This window comes from Varroa destructor, unplaced genomic scaffold, assembly GCF_002443255.2.
Source record: "Varroa destructor unplaced genomic scaffold, Vdes_3.0 BEIS01000004.1, whole genome shotgun sequence".
Classification (NCBI taxonomy): domain Eukaryota; kingdom Metazoa; phylum Arthropoda; class Arachnida; order Mesostigmata; family Varroidae; genus Varroa; species Varroa destructor.
The window spans coordinates 46,697,226-46,715,161 of record NW_019211457.1 but is presented as its reverse complement, the minus strand read 5'-3'; the positions used below and the strand labels follow the sequence as shown (position 1 = coordinate 46,715,161).

The window sequence follows — 17,936 nt, the reverse complement described above, 5'->3', positions numbered from 1 at the left end:
GTCACCGATACGGCTGTTGCCGATGAAGGATTTCCCTTTCCCACCCAACTGGCCGAAACCAAAACAACACAGACGAGATGGCTACAGGAAACCACTGTATACGACTAGTTGCATTGTCTATTTCGCATCTTCGTTCGGCTGCCTCTGTCATAAACGAACCAATGGCAATGTGTGGCAACGTCAGCTGACATGGGCCGGAACCTTCTGTTTTGTCGTTGCTAGCAGATGAAAGGAATGTCGCTGATCGCGGTGATGATGATCATGATCTGTGTTGTCTGTTTGGTTCTCCGGCGGTGCAGCAGTTTCGTGAATTCTCACAATGTCAATGAATTGTAAGAAGAGATCGCCTTGCGAGAAAGGAGCGTGTTTTGTCCATGGCGATTACCGTATATCAATACTATATGATATTAGACTGAGCTAGAGTAAATTTATTTTCATATTAATTCTCTTTTCAGTTCAGGCATTGAAGCAATGCGTCTTACAGGACGATAGCGGTTTTAGACGAATTTCTGCCGTCGAATGGCAATAATTGTTATTACAGAGCTCGGCTTCGTTTCCAGAAACGATAAGCGTGTAAAGAGAAATAAAAATATCAAAAATGTGCATGAAGGAAGAATGGGCACATCTAAATAAACTCAGCAAGTTGTGAAAATAGTCACATTGGTTGTGTAAAACTTCAAGATATATTTTTTGTATCTACTTGTCATGCCGAAGCGGAGAACTAATAATAGGATAGTGTCGTAGCAAATTTTCTATGTCCATATTTTATATATCTGACTATGGTCACTTCCGGAGCGTATGAGTTGTTTTTGTTGTTTATTCGCGAGCCAACGCTTCTTCTGGTTGCTCTTTCGTTAATAATAGTTATGAAACGATTGTACATGCGAAAGTTCTCTCAATTAAGCCAACTTAATTTTTTTAATGTTTGTATTCTTTCATAAGAACTTTCAGCCTGCGGCAAAGTAATCGCGAAATGGTTAAAGCGTTTTGTATGACTCTTACCAAATCAGTCTACTTATAGGCCTGGTAGTCCCGACCGAGCGTATGAGATTTAAGCTGTTACAAAGAAGCATTTCATAGTGTCTATTAAGCATATTGCAAGTCGCCTAATTGCATAGGTGAGCAGTGATCACTAATCTTTCTAAAAACGGAGCAACACTTGTAATATAATGGTGAGCTCGTTCTTGTTATTAAGGAGATACGCACGTTTATCGATACGTTAATAACAGACATACAGCACTAAACCATATGTTATTATGATGAATAATCTTAATGACTTTTTAGCTGATTTGCTCATGTGTAGCACGATTGAACCTCTAGTTGTAAATTATTTCCTTTAACATGAAACAATTACGAGAAAAGACCGTCTTGCAAGTAAAGAGCATACTTTTAATTTATAGGAAAAAGAGCTTATTAAATAATAACCAAGGTATCGTTGTTAATTAAAAATTCGCGAATATATGTCCATAGAAAGAAGTGCGTTACGCTTACCGGCCATGATGTCCTCAAGTCATATTTAATTATTATTACATAGAAGTTAGTGTTGGCGTGGAATACGCTAACCAATGACTATGGTTGGAGGTGGGGGGCGTCAGAAGTTCTACATTTCTATAATATTCTGCTCAAAATCTATAATAGATAGTAAATAGGTCTGCATCCATGTTGTCCGTGAATATTACAGGGTCAGCGTTTTGAACGTAACCGAGAACGACGGATGCCTTTAACTCTGAACTGTTGATGACTTCACCCATCTCAACAGCTTTATAAAGCAACGACTATAGGTTAACCTATAGCCGAAGTGGCGGTTTTTAATAGTGCAGTTGTGGTGGAAGTAGCTGTACTGGGATAATCGACAATGAACAAAATTACTTTGCTACCATTTGGGCCTGTTGAAGAAGGCCTAGAAGAGTCCAGCAAGTCCCCCATTGACCGGTCCTTGAAGCAACAACAAGCGGGTATTTTTGTATTATATGTGGGATAACCCAAATCGAGGCTAAACAAAGCATATGCTCCAAAGACTGATGTATGTTTTGCACTAGATACAGTTTGCTTAACATAGAAAATTACAATTGTTTTTTAAAATTTTTTTTCTAATTTAACTAAAGACTCAAAATATATGGCAATTTCAACTTACAATTGGCCAAAAAATGTGACAAATGCAGTGTTCTTCAAACCAACTTAATAGGTCTTGAATGCTACCCTAGTATGAATCCTACTTGACGTAAAAGTGTTTTTTGGTATGACGTTCGTCGTGTCTGATGGATAATTATCAGATATTTGTCAGAAAGCATTTGAAATCGAGAATCATGCTTGAATCATCATGTTTGCAATCTAACAGGAAACAACCGTCTTCACGTAGACGTTTTATGGTGAGATTAGTGACTCTCTAGATCTAAACTAAAAGTTACCTAATTTAGAGGAGTTCCATAAAGTAAATTAAAATATATTAATCTACAACTAATTTATCAAAACATAATGGAAATAACGCCAGAATGCTTAAGTTTTTTCTCGCGTCTATCCAAATTGTACACAGAATGCTAAAAAAAAAATAACTACACGGCTTTAAGACTTTGACCTTCTACATTTTGATTTTATAAAGGCTCGATGCTTTGTCGGTTTTCAAGGTAATCTAATTTCACATTAAATGATCATTAAACTAATGATTGCTATTCGCTCAACGTCAGCCGATGACTTCCTAAGGAATCGTTGTGTTGTGTCGTCAGACGAGTGTTAGTTCAAGGAAGAGTGTACTAATTTTGTGAAACATTCCTGTTTGTACTTGATCCATAGCTATGCAATTATAGTTTTTTTAGCTTTACTTAAGTCGCATGCTTTGCTGTGGCTGCCCCTTGTATTATTCCGCTCTTTTTATTACGACATAATGACATAACATGAGCTGAATCAAACTTAATTTTTTTGGGGTAAGAGGTTTAAGCTCTGCCTTGGCGAATGAGGAGGATAGCACGATGGCTTACGCTTGTTAAGTGGCTAAATGATGGATTGTTTCATTCGCATAAAATTGTGCAAACACGTGGATCGTTAGGAAGCCTGATATTTAACTTTAATAGCAATAATTGTCGTCCTTCAAAAGATTTCTTGATAGACTTCACTTCGCTCTTAGAAAAATGAATGATAAGACAAAGCTGATTACTTCTACATATTTTGTTGCTGTAATGAGCGTAAATGCTCTTTTTTTTTGCTAACATTTTTATTGCAAATAACTTTGCCAATAAGTTTTGGGCACTTGAAGCGAAAATTAAGTTGTCCCTTCGAATTTCGTTTGCTTTTAATCTTAGCCTCGTATCTGCATATCGTTAGCGAACTGTATTACGCGCAATTGCATGTACTATACTAGTACTATTATAGGATATTTAAAGAGACACTTGTTTTTCTTGTCGTACCTCTGTTAATGCAAGTGCCGTCTTCATCTACGGCCCTGTTGCGCCGATTGGTAGTTTCTGACCCAATTGTTCTCGTCACCACCTTACACAACGATGCCCACAAAGGACTCACTTTGCCAAATCTTCGAAAATCCAATTAGAACGCCGATATTGGGTACAGTTACAGTTTTATGCTGAGAATACATAAGCCGATGTAGAGACAAAATTTCGATTTATGGTTTGACACTGTAGCAGTAGCGATAGATCTCGGTGAACTTTAGCGTGGGATCGAGGTTTCCAAGGCAATTATTCCTCTTCCGGCCGGTAAAAGAATGGACAAATTACAAACAGTCGTTTCATATCTACCGCTCTTCAGTCTGTATCGAATCGAACTAAGTACTCAAACTTGCCAGCTGATGTTGCAGTTTTTCAATGGTTTGTTCTCTGCTCATTCAACTAACTTTAGTACCGGCTCACTTAGTTTGAATATATAATATTACTGTCACTGTTTCCGCTTTTAGAGCTGATGCCACTGTGTTGACCTCCGTTAAAGGTGGCAGCAATCAAGCACAGAAAAACGTCGAAAACGCAGTAGCTCCGAATGTGCACTAGCAAAGTCGTTCATGCGCGTAAAAAGCGCTCTGATGAATGCCAGCGTGCTGAGCTTTTCGCTCTATGTCTGCGTACGTATACACTTCTCTCCGTTGTGTGTGTGCCTCCAAGGATCCGATTCTGTTCGATCCGTCCGAATCGACGCGTTGCGCTGGGGCGAGCGTCGCAAGCATTCGAAGGTGGTTGCGTCTATCCGCATCATGGCAGTGAGGTAAGGGCTGTCTTGCCAATGCGATTCAGTCTCTCGCCAAAATGCTCATTCGCCAGGCCTATCTCGTCATATCAGCTGGCGAATTTTTTCCGCCTCGGAACGAAGGTATCAGAACATCCGGTGTTGTACGGATATCGCTGGTGTCAAGTCAGACTTGAAACGTCGCGGGCAACAATTACGCTACGGTGTTTGTAGGCATAGCTGGGAAGAGGGAGTGAGCGCTGAGGAAGTGACACTGCGACGTTAAAACAAAAACGCACGAGGGATTAACCCTGATGAACCAACAAGTTGGTTTGCTGGACAGCCAGAATAAACCCCAGCTGGCCGGTATCTACGATAATCATGGACATGTGTTTCCTGAGGTGGTACTAGACTTTTTTCTTTTTTCCTATGCCTCCCTTTTTTGACATGGAAAAAATCGTTTGATTAGGGACGTTTTCAGCGTAAGACAGCAATTAGTCTACGCGAATATAAATAAGATCGCGCTCACAAGCATATGGAGATATCAAGTTGCTCTATAGCGCAAGTCTGTTACGTAAAACAGAGACATGGAAATAGAGAAGATCGGTGGACGGAACCAAAGGTCAGGCTGTGGGACATATATATTAAGAAAGAAAAAAGGCGCGATAAGACGGAAGTCGTTGGTAGCCATCATCTTATAGAGATGCACGACCACTCCGCCATCGTTCACGATTCACTTTTCTTGGGTACAGTTTAAGTCTGTTTAAGCTTATTGCTTACCGCACAATGTCTATTAGTCTGTCGTGTCCACGAAAAATGGCTGTGTGGAAAGGGGACAGGAAAATTTGGCAAGTTTCATTCACGTCATCCAACGAAAAATTACTTCCTTTTAGCACAAAGAGCAAAACTTTCCACAATTCTAGTACCACTGAGCAAAAAATTTGTGTGTAGGGGAGGTAAGAATCTAATTTCTAAAAGTTGCAAAATATCCTTAAAATATTACCTTGGATCAATAGAATGATCTAATCAAATGTCCGAGAATGGATAAGCGGTATAGGATAGATCGTAGGTGTTTGGATGAAAACTATGAAAATTTAACGTGCTTATATAGCACAGCTGATCGTAGTGAACGTATTGTTTGCTCATTATTAGATAGAAAATGAATAATTTGACCGAGCCAAGTAGTATTAATCGCTTGTTAGATTAGGTAAATTTGTATTTTAGTAAGTTGCAATTAATTTTATAATACAGCGCTGTTTTTGAATAACCGATAGGGGTAAGACATACGCTGAAAATCCTGAGTTTCTTGAACGATATCCTGAAGTTACGTCGTACGTTTGAAAATGTGCCGTTACGACCAGTAATTTTATCACGCATTCACTCATGTGAGCCTAAATTTAACTGCATCGACCGGTTCTTTATGCTAGCTTAGCTAGCCCAACCTTTGCTTTCAATAGTTTGAAAAGAAAATTGGGTGTTAAAACTACGATAAATAAGTTATAGTACAGTGTTTTTTGCCTATTTCATAGCGCCCCTTACAACATATAACTTGTTCATTTGAAATGGGATCAATATAAAAGTAAGTTTTCTTAAACCGTAAATGTTTACCATGTTCGTCGTGCAGTTATACGAACGACTCAGACCTATGAAAAGTGTCGCTTCTTCGCCATCAAGGGGCACCAGCCCGAAGCTTCTGGATGGTAAAAACGCGATAGTAAGGACGAACTGCTGTCGTCATCCGTATGTGTAGAAATTATCGAAAACGATCAGGCATCGTCACACACAAGTATCGCCTGAGCGTAAGTTTCGCTCTATAATTCTGCTTCAGACCGGATCGTGATCATTTTTAGATTTCACATCCGTTTGTTGCCAGACTGTCGTCACACGAATTATTACTGACCATCGGCCGTAGTAGCTGTAAGGCGCTGTTGATCTGCTTGAATTTTTCTTCCTTTTTTCGCATGTCAAATTTTAGTTATTAAAGAAGCTGTGTGGCGCTTAATTTTAAAGTAGTACCCCATTATGAACTAAATATTACTTGTCCAACGTGATCCTTACTGCTGTTCAGCTTACAGATATTACCGTAATAAAATTTGGTCTTTCTATTTTTTAAGCAGTGTGCAAATAGTGAAATTACCTCGATCAGACTGTATCCATCATAATTTCGTTTATTTCTTCTATTCACCCACCGTTTCAGACTCAAGGCAGACAATATATTTTACCTAACAATATATCGCAGACTTTCAGCCTGCGATTTATTGTGATCACAGGTCTGCAGTCCATTATCATCGAATGACAAAATGATTTCTATGAAGACAGTTCACTGAGTTGACTTGTGTCTGCTCTATGTTCAATCCTGTTCCGTAGAAGGGCCGTTCGACGGTTAAATTTAGACTGCGCTAGAAATAGCTTGTTTATTAATACAAAATGGAGCAAAAGCTGATATAAAAAATCGTTCACTGACTTTTCGTCCACAGCTAAATTCGTACCGCGTATTAGTCGTGGTAACCGTAAATGTTGGTCGTGGTCGGCAATGTAACTGAGCCAGGCTAACCTTTGTTGAATACGACCGAAAGGCAGTTTAGCAGATGATTCACTGCTTACTTCGTACGGATCGCCCGCTTTACGTACTTGTAGATCTAAGCATTATAGAGATGTGACGATAGCGAGCAACATAATTCGACTTCCGTTTCGTAGGGCTTTTTACTTGAAACCATCCTGACGTGAATTTTCGTGGGCCTGGTGTAACGATTATGCACGATGCAACTCACTCTCGCCTATATTTGTATCTCATTTCAATTAAACTCGAAGCGCCACTTATTTTAGATAAAGCTTCTAGGCTTGATAAAACATTTTAAATCATCGTGTTCATAGCCAGTTAAACCCTGTTACTGTAATTATTTGAATACTACAGCGAAGTATTCACTGTCCAAAGATCGTTTACAGGTAGTTCGTACATATGTTGCTCTAAGACAGTAGACTACAATTGTCAGCTCAACTCATTATAGTTACTCAATGTAATAATGAATTTTTAGGCTCAGTTAGTACAATCTGTCTACATCTATTGCGGAAAGTTGTCACAACCTACAAAGATCATTACAACATATGGCTCGATTCGTTCCATGCTTGCTGGAAAAACTCAAGCAAGAGATTTTCTGGAAACGCTAATGAAACGTCGAGCCAAATAAATGCGTGCGTTAGACAACGCGCTATCAGTCAAACATAAGCGATGGAATTGTCGCCTTGAGCTAGTCTCTAGCCAGAACTCGAAAAAAGGTCAGAACCAACAGTGGGAGAGCGAATCAGCTGGCTGCTGTCAGCTATCATCTGAGGTCATCTCACTTATTAATTAAAGCTGTTCAATGCTCCGCACTGCCTCTACGAAAAATAATTTCCTCTTTTGTTTATATTTAACTTATACTCGTAAAAGTCGACAACTTCAAGCGTTTTACTGAGGGAATCATAAAAGTGTATATATTTAATAATAATAATCATATTAATATATATTTACTAATTTATATATTTTTTATTCGAAATAAGCAGAGCGCATCTGCGGTACACTGTAGGTTGCTATAAATGATATAGTAGTTCGCTTTGTTGCTTCGCATATGAAGTAACGATAAATTCCATAACAAATTATTTAATGTAAAGGATGTTTCGGTTCTGTGTTGACCACTTAGCCTGCCTGGACTCTAATGTATGTTACACACGAGGTAGCTAAAATTGTCCCATTTTAATCTAAAACATTACTCTCTATGTCTTATTTTCAGTGTGCTTCACCGGCCTACACAATGAACGTATTTTTTGCCCCATGCACCTATACTATACAAGAGATGTGGTCACGAGAAGTGGTTTTCGTGTATCGATACCAAAAACGCTAATTAGTTTAGGATATGTTTCATATCTCTACAACGAAACAATGCGTTGCTTAGTTTCTAACAACACTATAAATAATCATGTAGCAAAAATGGCCACATGTTCATTTGAATAATGTAGTAGACGAAGTATCTGCTACATACTGGTGGCTTTGCATAGATGCACACGGAACATAGGCCCCTGCTCACACAGCCAATACAGGCACTCGAAATAAAATCTTTTTTTTTTTCTTTTGAACAGATTCATAAGTGTAGTAATTTCATTGGTTTGTAGTTTTATCAAGAGTGTAACGTTCCATCCATGAACAAATATTTTAAAAAGAATCTATTTGTGATCCGTGATCAATTGATGGACAACAGATTATGTAGTGGTTGCGATCTAAAATACGGGATGCAACTGCGTGTTAGAGTAATTGTTAGATAAAGCTGAGCTCGTATCGGCAGGGACCAGGTAACCAAGAGGTCATAATCGATAGTCACTGTGACACCAAGTTGATTGACTTTTTTAAGTCTCTAGTTTTTTTTCGTTTTACAGTCTGCTCCTTATTTTGTCGACAACTCGGCTTAATTTCTTATAAGTTTATTACGTCTCACCATAATGAAACACCAGATAACTTTAGTTTTCATGGATTTACTTCATGGATTTATTATTTAGCCTAACAACTAAACTCAATTTGTGTGTACATTTTAAAAAGTGAAGGTCTGCATTCATTTCTTATCACATGCTCTAAATATCAAAAAATCCTTTAAATACTCGCACTAATATTATTTTAGGACGATAGAATTAAAAAGATTAACAAAAAATTGTGCGCACAATAAGCTAACTTTACTGAAGACAATTAATCCATTAAAGAGATATTCTTTTAAACGTTTACTCGCCTTTGAAGTGACAACAGTACCTGAAGGACATGCAACAAAAATGAAAAAAAAAGCTCAAAATGCGCGGTACATTTTCACTAAAGTGGAGAAGTGCCAAAAATGAAGCAGGAAAAAATAGGCTCATGGAATAAATTAGTATTTTTTTGAGTTTACATAGATTATCTAAATTTACTGGTCCACATGGGGTCCCCAACTATAAAGATCGTATGTACACGAAGTCCAGTATCTTCTTTTTGTACAATCTGAAAAGCTAATTATAGCATACAGCTGATTAGAACCAGTGCAAAAGATCTCCTCCCATTTAAAATAAAAAAGAGAAAAACATTGCAGGAAATCTGTTCAAGTTATAGCCCTTTTTGATATAAGCACTTATTCTAAGCAGTTGGAATTGTCTCCGTGAGATTGCTACTGGAACGCGTACCAATTGCATGCCTGTAGAAACGGTCTATTCTGTTGATGCTCGACAAATAAAGCGATGATGAGCGAACGCGTGGGCCTGCTACTTTTTTGAAAAACATGATGTAAATTCGAAACGTTCCTAAAAATTCTTTATTGCAGCAAAAGTTCATTGAAGCAGTCGAAAATTGGTTAAAGTCCTACATAATAGGCAGCATTTAATAAACCGCAGTGATTAGAGCGAAAATAATTAACCAGCTCCTCTTCGTTTTACACCACGGTCTGTATATTGAAGCCCTTTTCACCTGAGCATTAATTGCTTAAAAAAACAAGACAACAGCAGATATTAATTGCCCGGCCGAATGAAACATTCAACAATACATACAACAACGGCTGTAATGAAAGGGCTTTCTTTGTGTTTGATAGAGTAAATTGATCTCTAACTTTCGGTTCGTATTTACTACTTTAACTGTAAGTGACGTGAAAAATGCGAACGCTGACATCATTTGTTCACTGCTGCAGGACTCAATCAGAGCGATTTAGATGTGATTGAACGCTCCGATGACTAGTATGAAATTAATGGATCATATCTCTTCGTTAATAATAGAAGTATTGCGATCGATCCTTTGTGTCGCTCTGTTTTATTGCGCTGATATTATTTCCGAGCATATGCTACTAAATCGTATGCAATCGTACGTAGTCATAGATAATGCCAGGGGTTCCTATGTTTTTTTTGGGTAGCTCTATTTCAAGTACAAATAGTTATAAGAGCTTTCTCCTCTGAAAAGAGAACGACGCTAGATTTCCAATCGCTTATTAATATTAGCTTCAGTCTCTCGTATTTTGCAGTTGTGAAGGCTGTACATTCTTTAATTCACGCGTTCATCTCGACTGATGCTCATTTTTTTTTAATAGATCCATACAAAAATGATAATCAAATAATCATGCCTGCATCAGTAGTGACAACTGGCCAATCTTTAGCATTATCAATATCCTTAATTAAAAGGTTATCAGACATAATGATACCCACTCGGCTTCCTGATTCGAACTCCTCCACAAGTAAACATCCGACATAAGAGGTCGCTGCCTCCCTGCTAAGTGAGTTGTAGTCAGTATTAGCGGTGTAACACATTGTTTTTACACTATGTACTCTTCAGTATCGGCTTTCCAGGTAGTTAGGCTCTGCCGCAGAATTGTGGTCAGGTTAACGTGATTTGAATCAGTGCTTAGGAGCAGTATTTGACGTAAAACTCGAAACACCTTAGCTAGTGTGACTGTCGGCAAGGGACGAAAAGAAAGTCTTTGTATCAATAATGCAGAACCATCCCTTTGTCTAGAGTGGAACTATATTTGGAAATTATTGAACAGAAGGATGTGTCCTTAAGAGGTCATAACAAAGGTTCACTTTAATAGCCGAAACAAATTAATACTGCTACCGGCAAATCGGAAGTCGCTTCGAAAATAGTAATTAGGACGTAGTGTCATTACCTGGAATTGCAGTTCTCGCACGTGTGATTTTTTTAACATTACCCGTGAATATTGTCATGCCGCAGGTATCATTGATGCACACACGATTGTTAATATACAGAGTCGATTAACTGCAATTTGTCGATTACTTGAAATAGGTATGTATCTAAGTAACACCGATACAACTGGTCCACATACGCTTTGGGGGATTAAAAATGCTGTATCTTTTGCAACGGTGTTTCCAACACTAAACAATCGTGGAATTTTGTACAAAATTATAGGTCGAGTAGGCTATTTACGTCCTTCCACGCATCCGTGTCTAAAGAGGGCTAAAAAATTTAGTTCTGTGGACTGATATCAGCTAAGGAATTATTCATATTGGGTCTACTATATGAGTAAATAACTTAATGGTTTCTGTTGTTATGGGGAGGATTTTGCATGTTTTTTTTTTCAAAACAAATTCTATTGCAAATTATGGTTATGACATCATTAACAAACAATGGAGTTGTCTGCGCTGTTAAGCTCTAAGGATTGGCTAAGGGATTAGAGCAGCATGACCATTTGAACGATGTCCCGATGACGAAAACCCATGGTAAATGTACATATTTTTTTAAACATTTAACAGTTTCGTAAATATTTACCTGCGAAATTTGCGGCATAGCAGACGTATTGGATTCGTAAATACTAAATGAAGTATTTCTTCCGTATCAAGCCTGTCGACTTAATTGCAACTGAATCGCGTCGGGCTTAAGGCTGTAGTGGTTAGCAAATGCCGTTAGAAGGTTCCTCCAATCATAATCTTATAGTAGATGTCGACCAAAATACCAGATTTGGCCTCAGATGGGTGAAATAAATTATCATGGTAAGGGTGATGTATATATTTTCGTTTATTGAATTATCTTACAGACACTCAAGTTGAAACCATTGTTCCTAGATCATGTCAGGAAGAAGTTCGATTTAAAAAATATACAATGTTGCAATTTTATATCCTTCTCCCTACCCGTTCCATATGTCAGTTAATAATTTCATCTTGCGATCTTTCCCTGCTATCGGTTTTACTATAATTATTTTGAGAACTTACAAATATTTACTTAAGCAATCTATTCCTGTCCAACACGTTTCTGTTAGATGTGCTATTCCTACGACGCGTGCCGGATGCTTTCGAAATAAAAGTATTACAAATATTTATCTTTCTTTATTTCTAGGCCCGCCATTTTCCGTTTAGTTTAATTTGTTCTTAAACTACTATATTGATCATCTAAAAAACCTACAACTGCCAAAGCTTCATTCCACCGAAACATTACAAATTGTGTAATGCTGATTTATCTTTTCAGCTCAGACGCGTCAGTCGTAAAAAACCTTACGCATTCGGTTTCATTTGTCAATACACTTGCACACATAGGGTGATTAACTCAAAGCTGTCTACTGCCTATGAGCGTATTTGCCTATGTACAACGACTACGAATGACAGATTTTTGCTAGCAAAAGCATGATTCGACAGTCATGACCCGATCGTCAGGTTCAATCCCGCCTCATTTATGTATGCCAGCATTGGAGATCATTTCGATCCTTGTTAGTATTTTCCAGCGTTGCCATCGCCTTTACCGGTCGTTGTTGACGAGGCTTCCATGGTAAAAAAACCGTGCTCACTCTTGAATTTTTCCACGTTCGTGATAATCTGGGTGGGCTGAACACCTTTTCCGGTTTCGCCCGGCTGTTGTCTCGATTCAACGTTAACAACAAGCTGACGAAGTTCGGGTGCTTCGCGGACGATGAAACGAGTATAGTATGACAGGACGTCGTCTTTGCTCAGCTGGGCGACTTGTTCCGCTTCCAGCTGTTCGCGGTTAAATAGGTACGCCCGCGACGAAATTTCACGCCACAAGCTAAAATCAGATAGGAGGGCATGCAGTAAGCAATAAAGTGTTAGTTAGCAAATGCTAATAGGATGGCGGCATGCTTAAGTTTTGTCGACTCGAAGTCGAAAGACTAAAACAATCACGCAAATAGTACCATACCTACTGGATGTTAATATAACATGATAACTCAAAGCACTTACATTCTGGTCTTGTCGTAGAGCTTCTTCGGCTTTTCAAGCTTCAAAGCAATAAGTGCTTTCTTGAACCTTTCAAATTCCTCGAACGACATTTCTTTGAGATGCTTCTTCATAAACTCGTTAAGGAACACATCGATACGGCTGGAAACGAATGACGGGTTCTTATCCGACTGGACAATTACACGCATTCCTGAAAATCGATATATGCGTAGCGTATATTTTAGATATCGTGTACGGGCGACACAGTGAAAAATGTAAACCAAAGCGTCTAGGGGCAATATTAATGCGGTGACCTGTCATAACAGGAGAAATTTAATGGTAGATATTTTTGTAAATGTTAGCTTCTTAAACTATGTAAAAGTCTCGTTGGTACTACTTGTAATATTTCTTCATGATGACCTTTGTGCTCTCAGCAGCATCAATGAATTGTAAAAGTTCATATTAACCCAACAAATCGAAAAACTTGCAACAGTTACAATCAACCCCCAACTGAAACACACATGGATAAAATTTCTGGCTTACCGTAAGTGTCAAGCATTTTCCTGTGCCCGCCTGACACAATATAGCCGAGCTGCTCCTTGGTCCTCATCTCGTTAAAAAAGGGCTCTTCAAATATTTGGCAAAACAAATCATTGATCGCTGTTGTTCGTATATTTTCAGGGGTAAGTGCCCCTATTTGATAGTAGGCCATCACGGAATTTGTTGGGTGAATTTCGTTGTATCGATCCAACTGATAAATTTCGCCATCGCGCAATTTGTATTCACGGAAGCTCTTCGTTTCATCAAATGTTAATGGGCCACCTATAGTTTACGATGTAACAAAAATGGTTGTCCGACTTTATTGATTATGATTAACTTCATTAATGAAGTAACTATAAAGCGAAAAATGTATAGTTTGTGCTTACTGCTTTGTGCTTTAGTTGGTAAAGCTAATTATTAGCTGGAAAATTAGTAGCTTCTAGATTCTTTTATCCCTTAGGGCCTCTGTTCCTGAACAATTTAGTCAATCATTGTTGCTCGATCGAAAAGAAGTTAGACTATTGCGTGAAGGAATGCGTAAATAAATGATAACGCAATAATATTGATTGGCAATAAGGTACAGATTGCTAATGATTAATGCTAAGGGAGAGTTTTGGAGTGCAAGCGGTTTTTTTCTGTATTCGTTGAATGGTAGGAATGATGAATTAAGAACTAAAAGAGTTTAAAAACTGTTTCAGTTCTTAATTCTAATAACCTAGCAATACATTTCTCGTTTTTTTGGGTAGCATGCATTACAGATATTCAAGTTTAGAGAATCAGGTTTACGCTAAATTACATCTTAGTTCTGCATTGAGCAAACACGTAAATGACGGTACATCAAAACGCATCATGTCATCACAAACATTCGTTTCTGTTATTGAAATAACCATAAGATTTTGTTAATAACTATTAAGTGAACACAGAAACTATGTAGCTATACTAAAATAGACCTTGTATAGCCATGATAAAGATGTGCATTGCAAAGTTGCCATCAGCACGACTACACATAGGGAACTAGATGAGGCATTGTATCCAAAATCATAATTTATCGATAAACATATAGCCCTGAATTCTGACACACACAAGAACAAGACAATGCATTATTTTCAAGTTTTCGTTATTTCTCTAAAATCATTCGAACAAAAACGGCTTTAGTTAATGAGGAGTAGGTTAATGTGTTTTGAAATGATCTAAGGATAAGCACAGCGGCACTATGAAACTTTCGTAAATGTCAGTAGCAGCCATGAGTACTCACTTTTTAGCACCCTTCGAATAGTATCTCCCATTTTTCTCGCTTCATCGACAGTCATATTTCCATGTATAAGTGTCTCTACATACATTTTCTTGAGAAACTCCTGAAGAAAGGCTTCGCAACGCTCTAATGTACACTCTTTTTCTGCAACGGCCAGAACTTGTTCGTGCGTCCAGAACTTCTCGGTAAGAGCCATGTTCGTGTAGAACACTGCTTGTTGATACGGTTGTTCGGCGGCGAAGTTCTTCAAGTTTCGGATGTACGCCTCCTTGAGGATATCGAATCTATTAGGATCGAACTTGAAGTCGACCAGTCTTTCGCAAACCCGCTCCAAAATAGCTTGTTGGCGTTCATTGTATCCGCGAATCTTCAATAGAAATCCGTTCATATTGTTTTCAAGATGGTACAAACTGCCAGCAAGTACTGCTGGATAAAAGTACTCGTTGTTGGCATCACTGAAACATGCCGTGATCATATAGGCTAGCGCGCTACTGATCGGACTGTCGTAAAGCATCGGAGATCGCAGTTCGAACATGGCCGTGTTTGTGGGTAGATTGTACTCTTTGTCTTGCATGTACCAAATTCGGCTGTGGGATTCGTCAAGGAGGAGGACAGGGGACTTCGTATACTTGGGGTTCTCAGGCACCAATGAGAAATTAGTCGGAATAAACTCGTTCGGAACCGGCAGACTCAGCTCAGCGTCGGGTTCGGCGGTTCTCCAAGCATTAATTTTTGCCTCGGGAATTTTTTCCACCGTGTACTCAGTTGAGTAATATTTCTCTACCTTATCGGTTTTGCCCTCAAAACTTTTCGAAACCAGGGCGATACGAACCTTTTCAGGAACAAGGTGGGACATCAACTCGGAAATCAATTCGGGTTTGTAATCGTCGGCAACGTACGGCGCTGAGAGTATATCCTTCCAGTCATACTTGTGCATACAGTCTGTGAGTGACGGTACGTAGTGAATCGGCGTTTCCTTCGACTTGAACCGGAAACGCATAACACCAAGGTTCTTCAGCTCCTCGAACACCCAACTTTGTGGTCCTACCTTACGAAGGAGATTCATGTACTGAAAGACGGCGCTGGCTATTTCGTCTGTGTGCTCTAAGCCTTCAGGTGTCAGGTTTATCAAAATGGAGAAAAAACTGAACCCGCGACCGCCCGATTTGACACCGCCAGACAGCGCATTTGCCCACCTCTTTCTTTTTAGGTATGATAGCAGACTTCCTTCCCCTTCATGGCCGACCAGGTGGCTCACGTAGTGGCCGGGGTTCGTTCGATATTGTTCGCGCATATCGGGTACCGGAAAGGTGATTGCCATATGCCGGATATCCTTGACGGGTACGACCTTGGCCTGAACGCGTACCTCAGAATCGGTAAACGGATGATCGGGCCATACCTGTGCAGCGATGTTTTTATTCTTTACGCCAGCAAACAGGTCGATAGCGATATCCGCTAAGTCGTCGAGGCTTTCTTTACCCATGAGACAAACGCTCATAAGGTTAGATGAGTACCATTGCTCGTGGAAATCGAGTAACGCTTTACGAACGTCAATGCCCTCTTTGAGCGGTACAGTCTGAAGCGTTTCGCGGTTGCCGGTGCCAAACTTGGAAAAGTCGTGTTCGGGGTTTCCTGTTGCACTATCAAGCATCCACAAACGCCACATATCCTGCTTAATATTCTTTGAGTGCTCACTGTCAATGGCGTTTAGCTCGCGGTCGGTGCAACTCTGCTCAAAGAGAGGTTCGAGAAAAAACTGCGCGAAAATATCGGCTGCCTCCTTGAAATTCTCCGGTGCCACGTCGAAGTAGTAACAGGTGTGATCCAATGACGTGTACGCGTTTGATATCCCGGCATGTTCAGACAGGTATTCGTGGTAATGATTCTCACGAGGGTATTTTTTCGTTCCAAGGAACAGCATATGCTCGCAGAAATGCGCAAGCCCCGGCAGATTGCGTGGATCAGTCAAACAGCCTACCTGCACGTTAAGGGCAGCGGCCGATTTGTCCGTCGTCGGATCGGATACTACTAGAACCTTCAATCCATTCTTCAGCACCAAGCCACGATAGTCATTCTTGTCAGATTCGCTCTTGACTATGCTGTGCGTGCTTATAATCTGGTCGGCAAACTTCGGCATCATGTTCCACGCTATTTGCGAATTGTAATGAACGTAATTTAATAGCCCTGAGCTTGTCCACTGCCGGCCTATCCGCTGCACTCGTTGTCTACAAACTATTGAGCTAGCGGTTAGAAGTCGACGCAGGATCGGCATGCTAAGCTTGCAATTAGTTGATGGGCGTGCGGCACACAGCGACAACTTACTGATAGAGATAATCCTTAATCGGCTCACGCAAATCTGCTAACCGTCTCGGTGTAGATTTATAAACAGTAAATATGGCACGCCATTTACTGCCCCGCTACCAAGACCAGACGCTGTCACCTCTAGCCAGCAGAATCCTCCTGACACCAACTTGCTCGTCGTTGCAAAAGGCTGGGTGGTGCCGTCTGCTCTGAGCGGTACCAACCAACCAACCCAGAAATGGGATGAATTTCAGAGCGTTTCTGGGCTTCATGACGTTTCAAAAGACAAGTTTAAGAGCATGCCCTTACGACCGCGCGAAGATGGTTTGATGAGTGATGTCGGCGTTGCTGCAAACGTACATGTTTAAAGGCACGACTTTACCTGTAGAATGAGCTAGATGTAAAGCAAATAATATAATTGTGTTGTAATCATTATTTTCTTGCCAAAGTTCCTCATGTGCTCGCGTACTAAACCGGAAAGTGATGTATAGTTGACATTATTTTATTGCCCAATATAGTAGAAAGGTAACTTCAAAACTTCCCTACAAGTATTTCAAGATATAAAGTACTATAATATGTTTATGGATTTTTATACGATTATGGTTATTAGCGTGACCTGTTAATTCATCTGTGAGTGGGTCGATAAGTTGAAACAGTAGATACATGTAAAATATTTGAGCATTTGAGTTGTGATTAGTTTTATCATGAAATTTAAGTAGACTTCTAGACTTTTAAAGGAGTGTCTACCTTAAACCTGAGCAACAATCTACCTGCTCACATACATAGTAATGATTTAGTCACTCATGTATTTATTTTGGGTATGACAAAAGTCCCAGCGAAACGTATTAGGGCATCATTTCTCAACACGCTCGAGACGTATTTACCAGGTGCAGTTGGCTTTTTTTTAAATGCTATTATTTCCTCTAAAGCAAAAGACTAAAACAGAACACTGACCATAACTGTTCTTATAAAACTGGAGTTAATAAACAAATCCCATGAGCAATATAATAAGATGATAATAGAATCG

At 39.4% G+C, this 17,936-nt stretch overlaps 2 protein-coding genes and 1 long non-coding RNA gene across 7 annotated transcripts in view; 1 reads left to right on the top strand and 2 right to left on the bottom strand.

The window, feature by feature from the left end:
• Positions 1-3,535, bottom strand: part of ACC (acetyl-CoA carboxylase) — a 35,116-nt gene extending 31,581 nt beyond the window's left edge. The window contains exon 1 of one of the 2 annotated variants that reach the window (XM_022805400.2): positions 3,402-3,535. The gene's annotated coding sequence lies outside the window, so the exon portion shown is untranslated. The remainder of the gene's footprint in view (positions 1-3,401) is intronic. The other variant, XM_022805399.2, reaches the window with a different exon arrangement.
• Positions 194-8,277, top strand: LOC111250333 (uncharacterized). 4 transcript variants are annotated; one of them, XR_015326943.1, is made up of 4 exons: positions 194-332; positions 943-1,118; positions 1,682-1,955; positions 7,935-8,277. It is a non-coding gene; the product is annotated as an uncharacterized LOC111250333 (long non-coding RNA). The 4 variants fall into 4 exon arrangements; XR_002673306.2 differs by having other exon boundaries at positions 1,682-2,023; XR_015326942.1 differs by having other exon boundaries at positions 1,682-4,565.
• A 3,367-nt stretch (positions 8,278-11,644) lies between these two features.
• On the bottom strand, positions 11,645-17,057 carry Ide (Insulin degrading metalloproteinase). The gene is made up of 4 exons (XM_022802904.2): positions 14,612-17,057; positions 13,360-13,638; positions 12,841-13,027; positions 11,645-12,667 (listed from the first exon to the last, which is right to left on the bottom strand). The coding sequence occupies exons 1-4, from the start codon at positions 16,878-16,880 to the stop codon at positions 12,355-12,357; spliced, it is 3,048 nt and encodes a 1,015-aa protein (XP_022658639.1). The 5' UTR covers positions 16,881-17,057; the 3' UTR covers positions 11,645-12,354.
• Between the last annotated feature and the right edge of the window lie 879 nt (positions 17,058-17,936).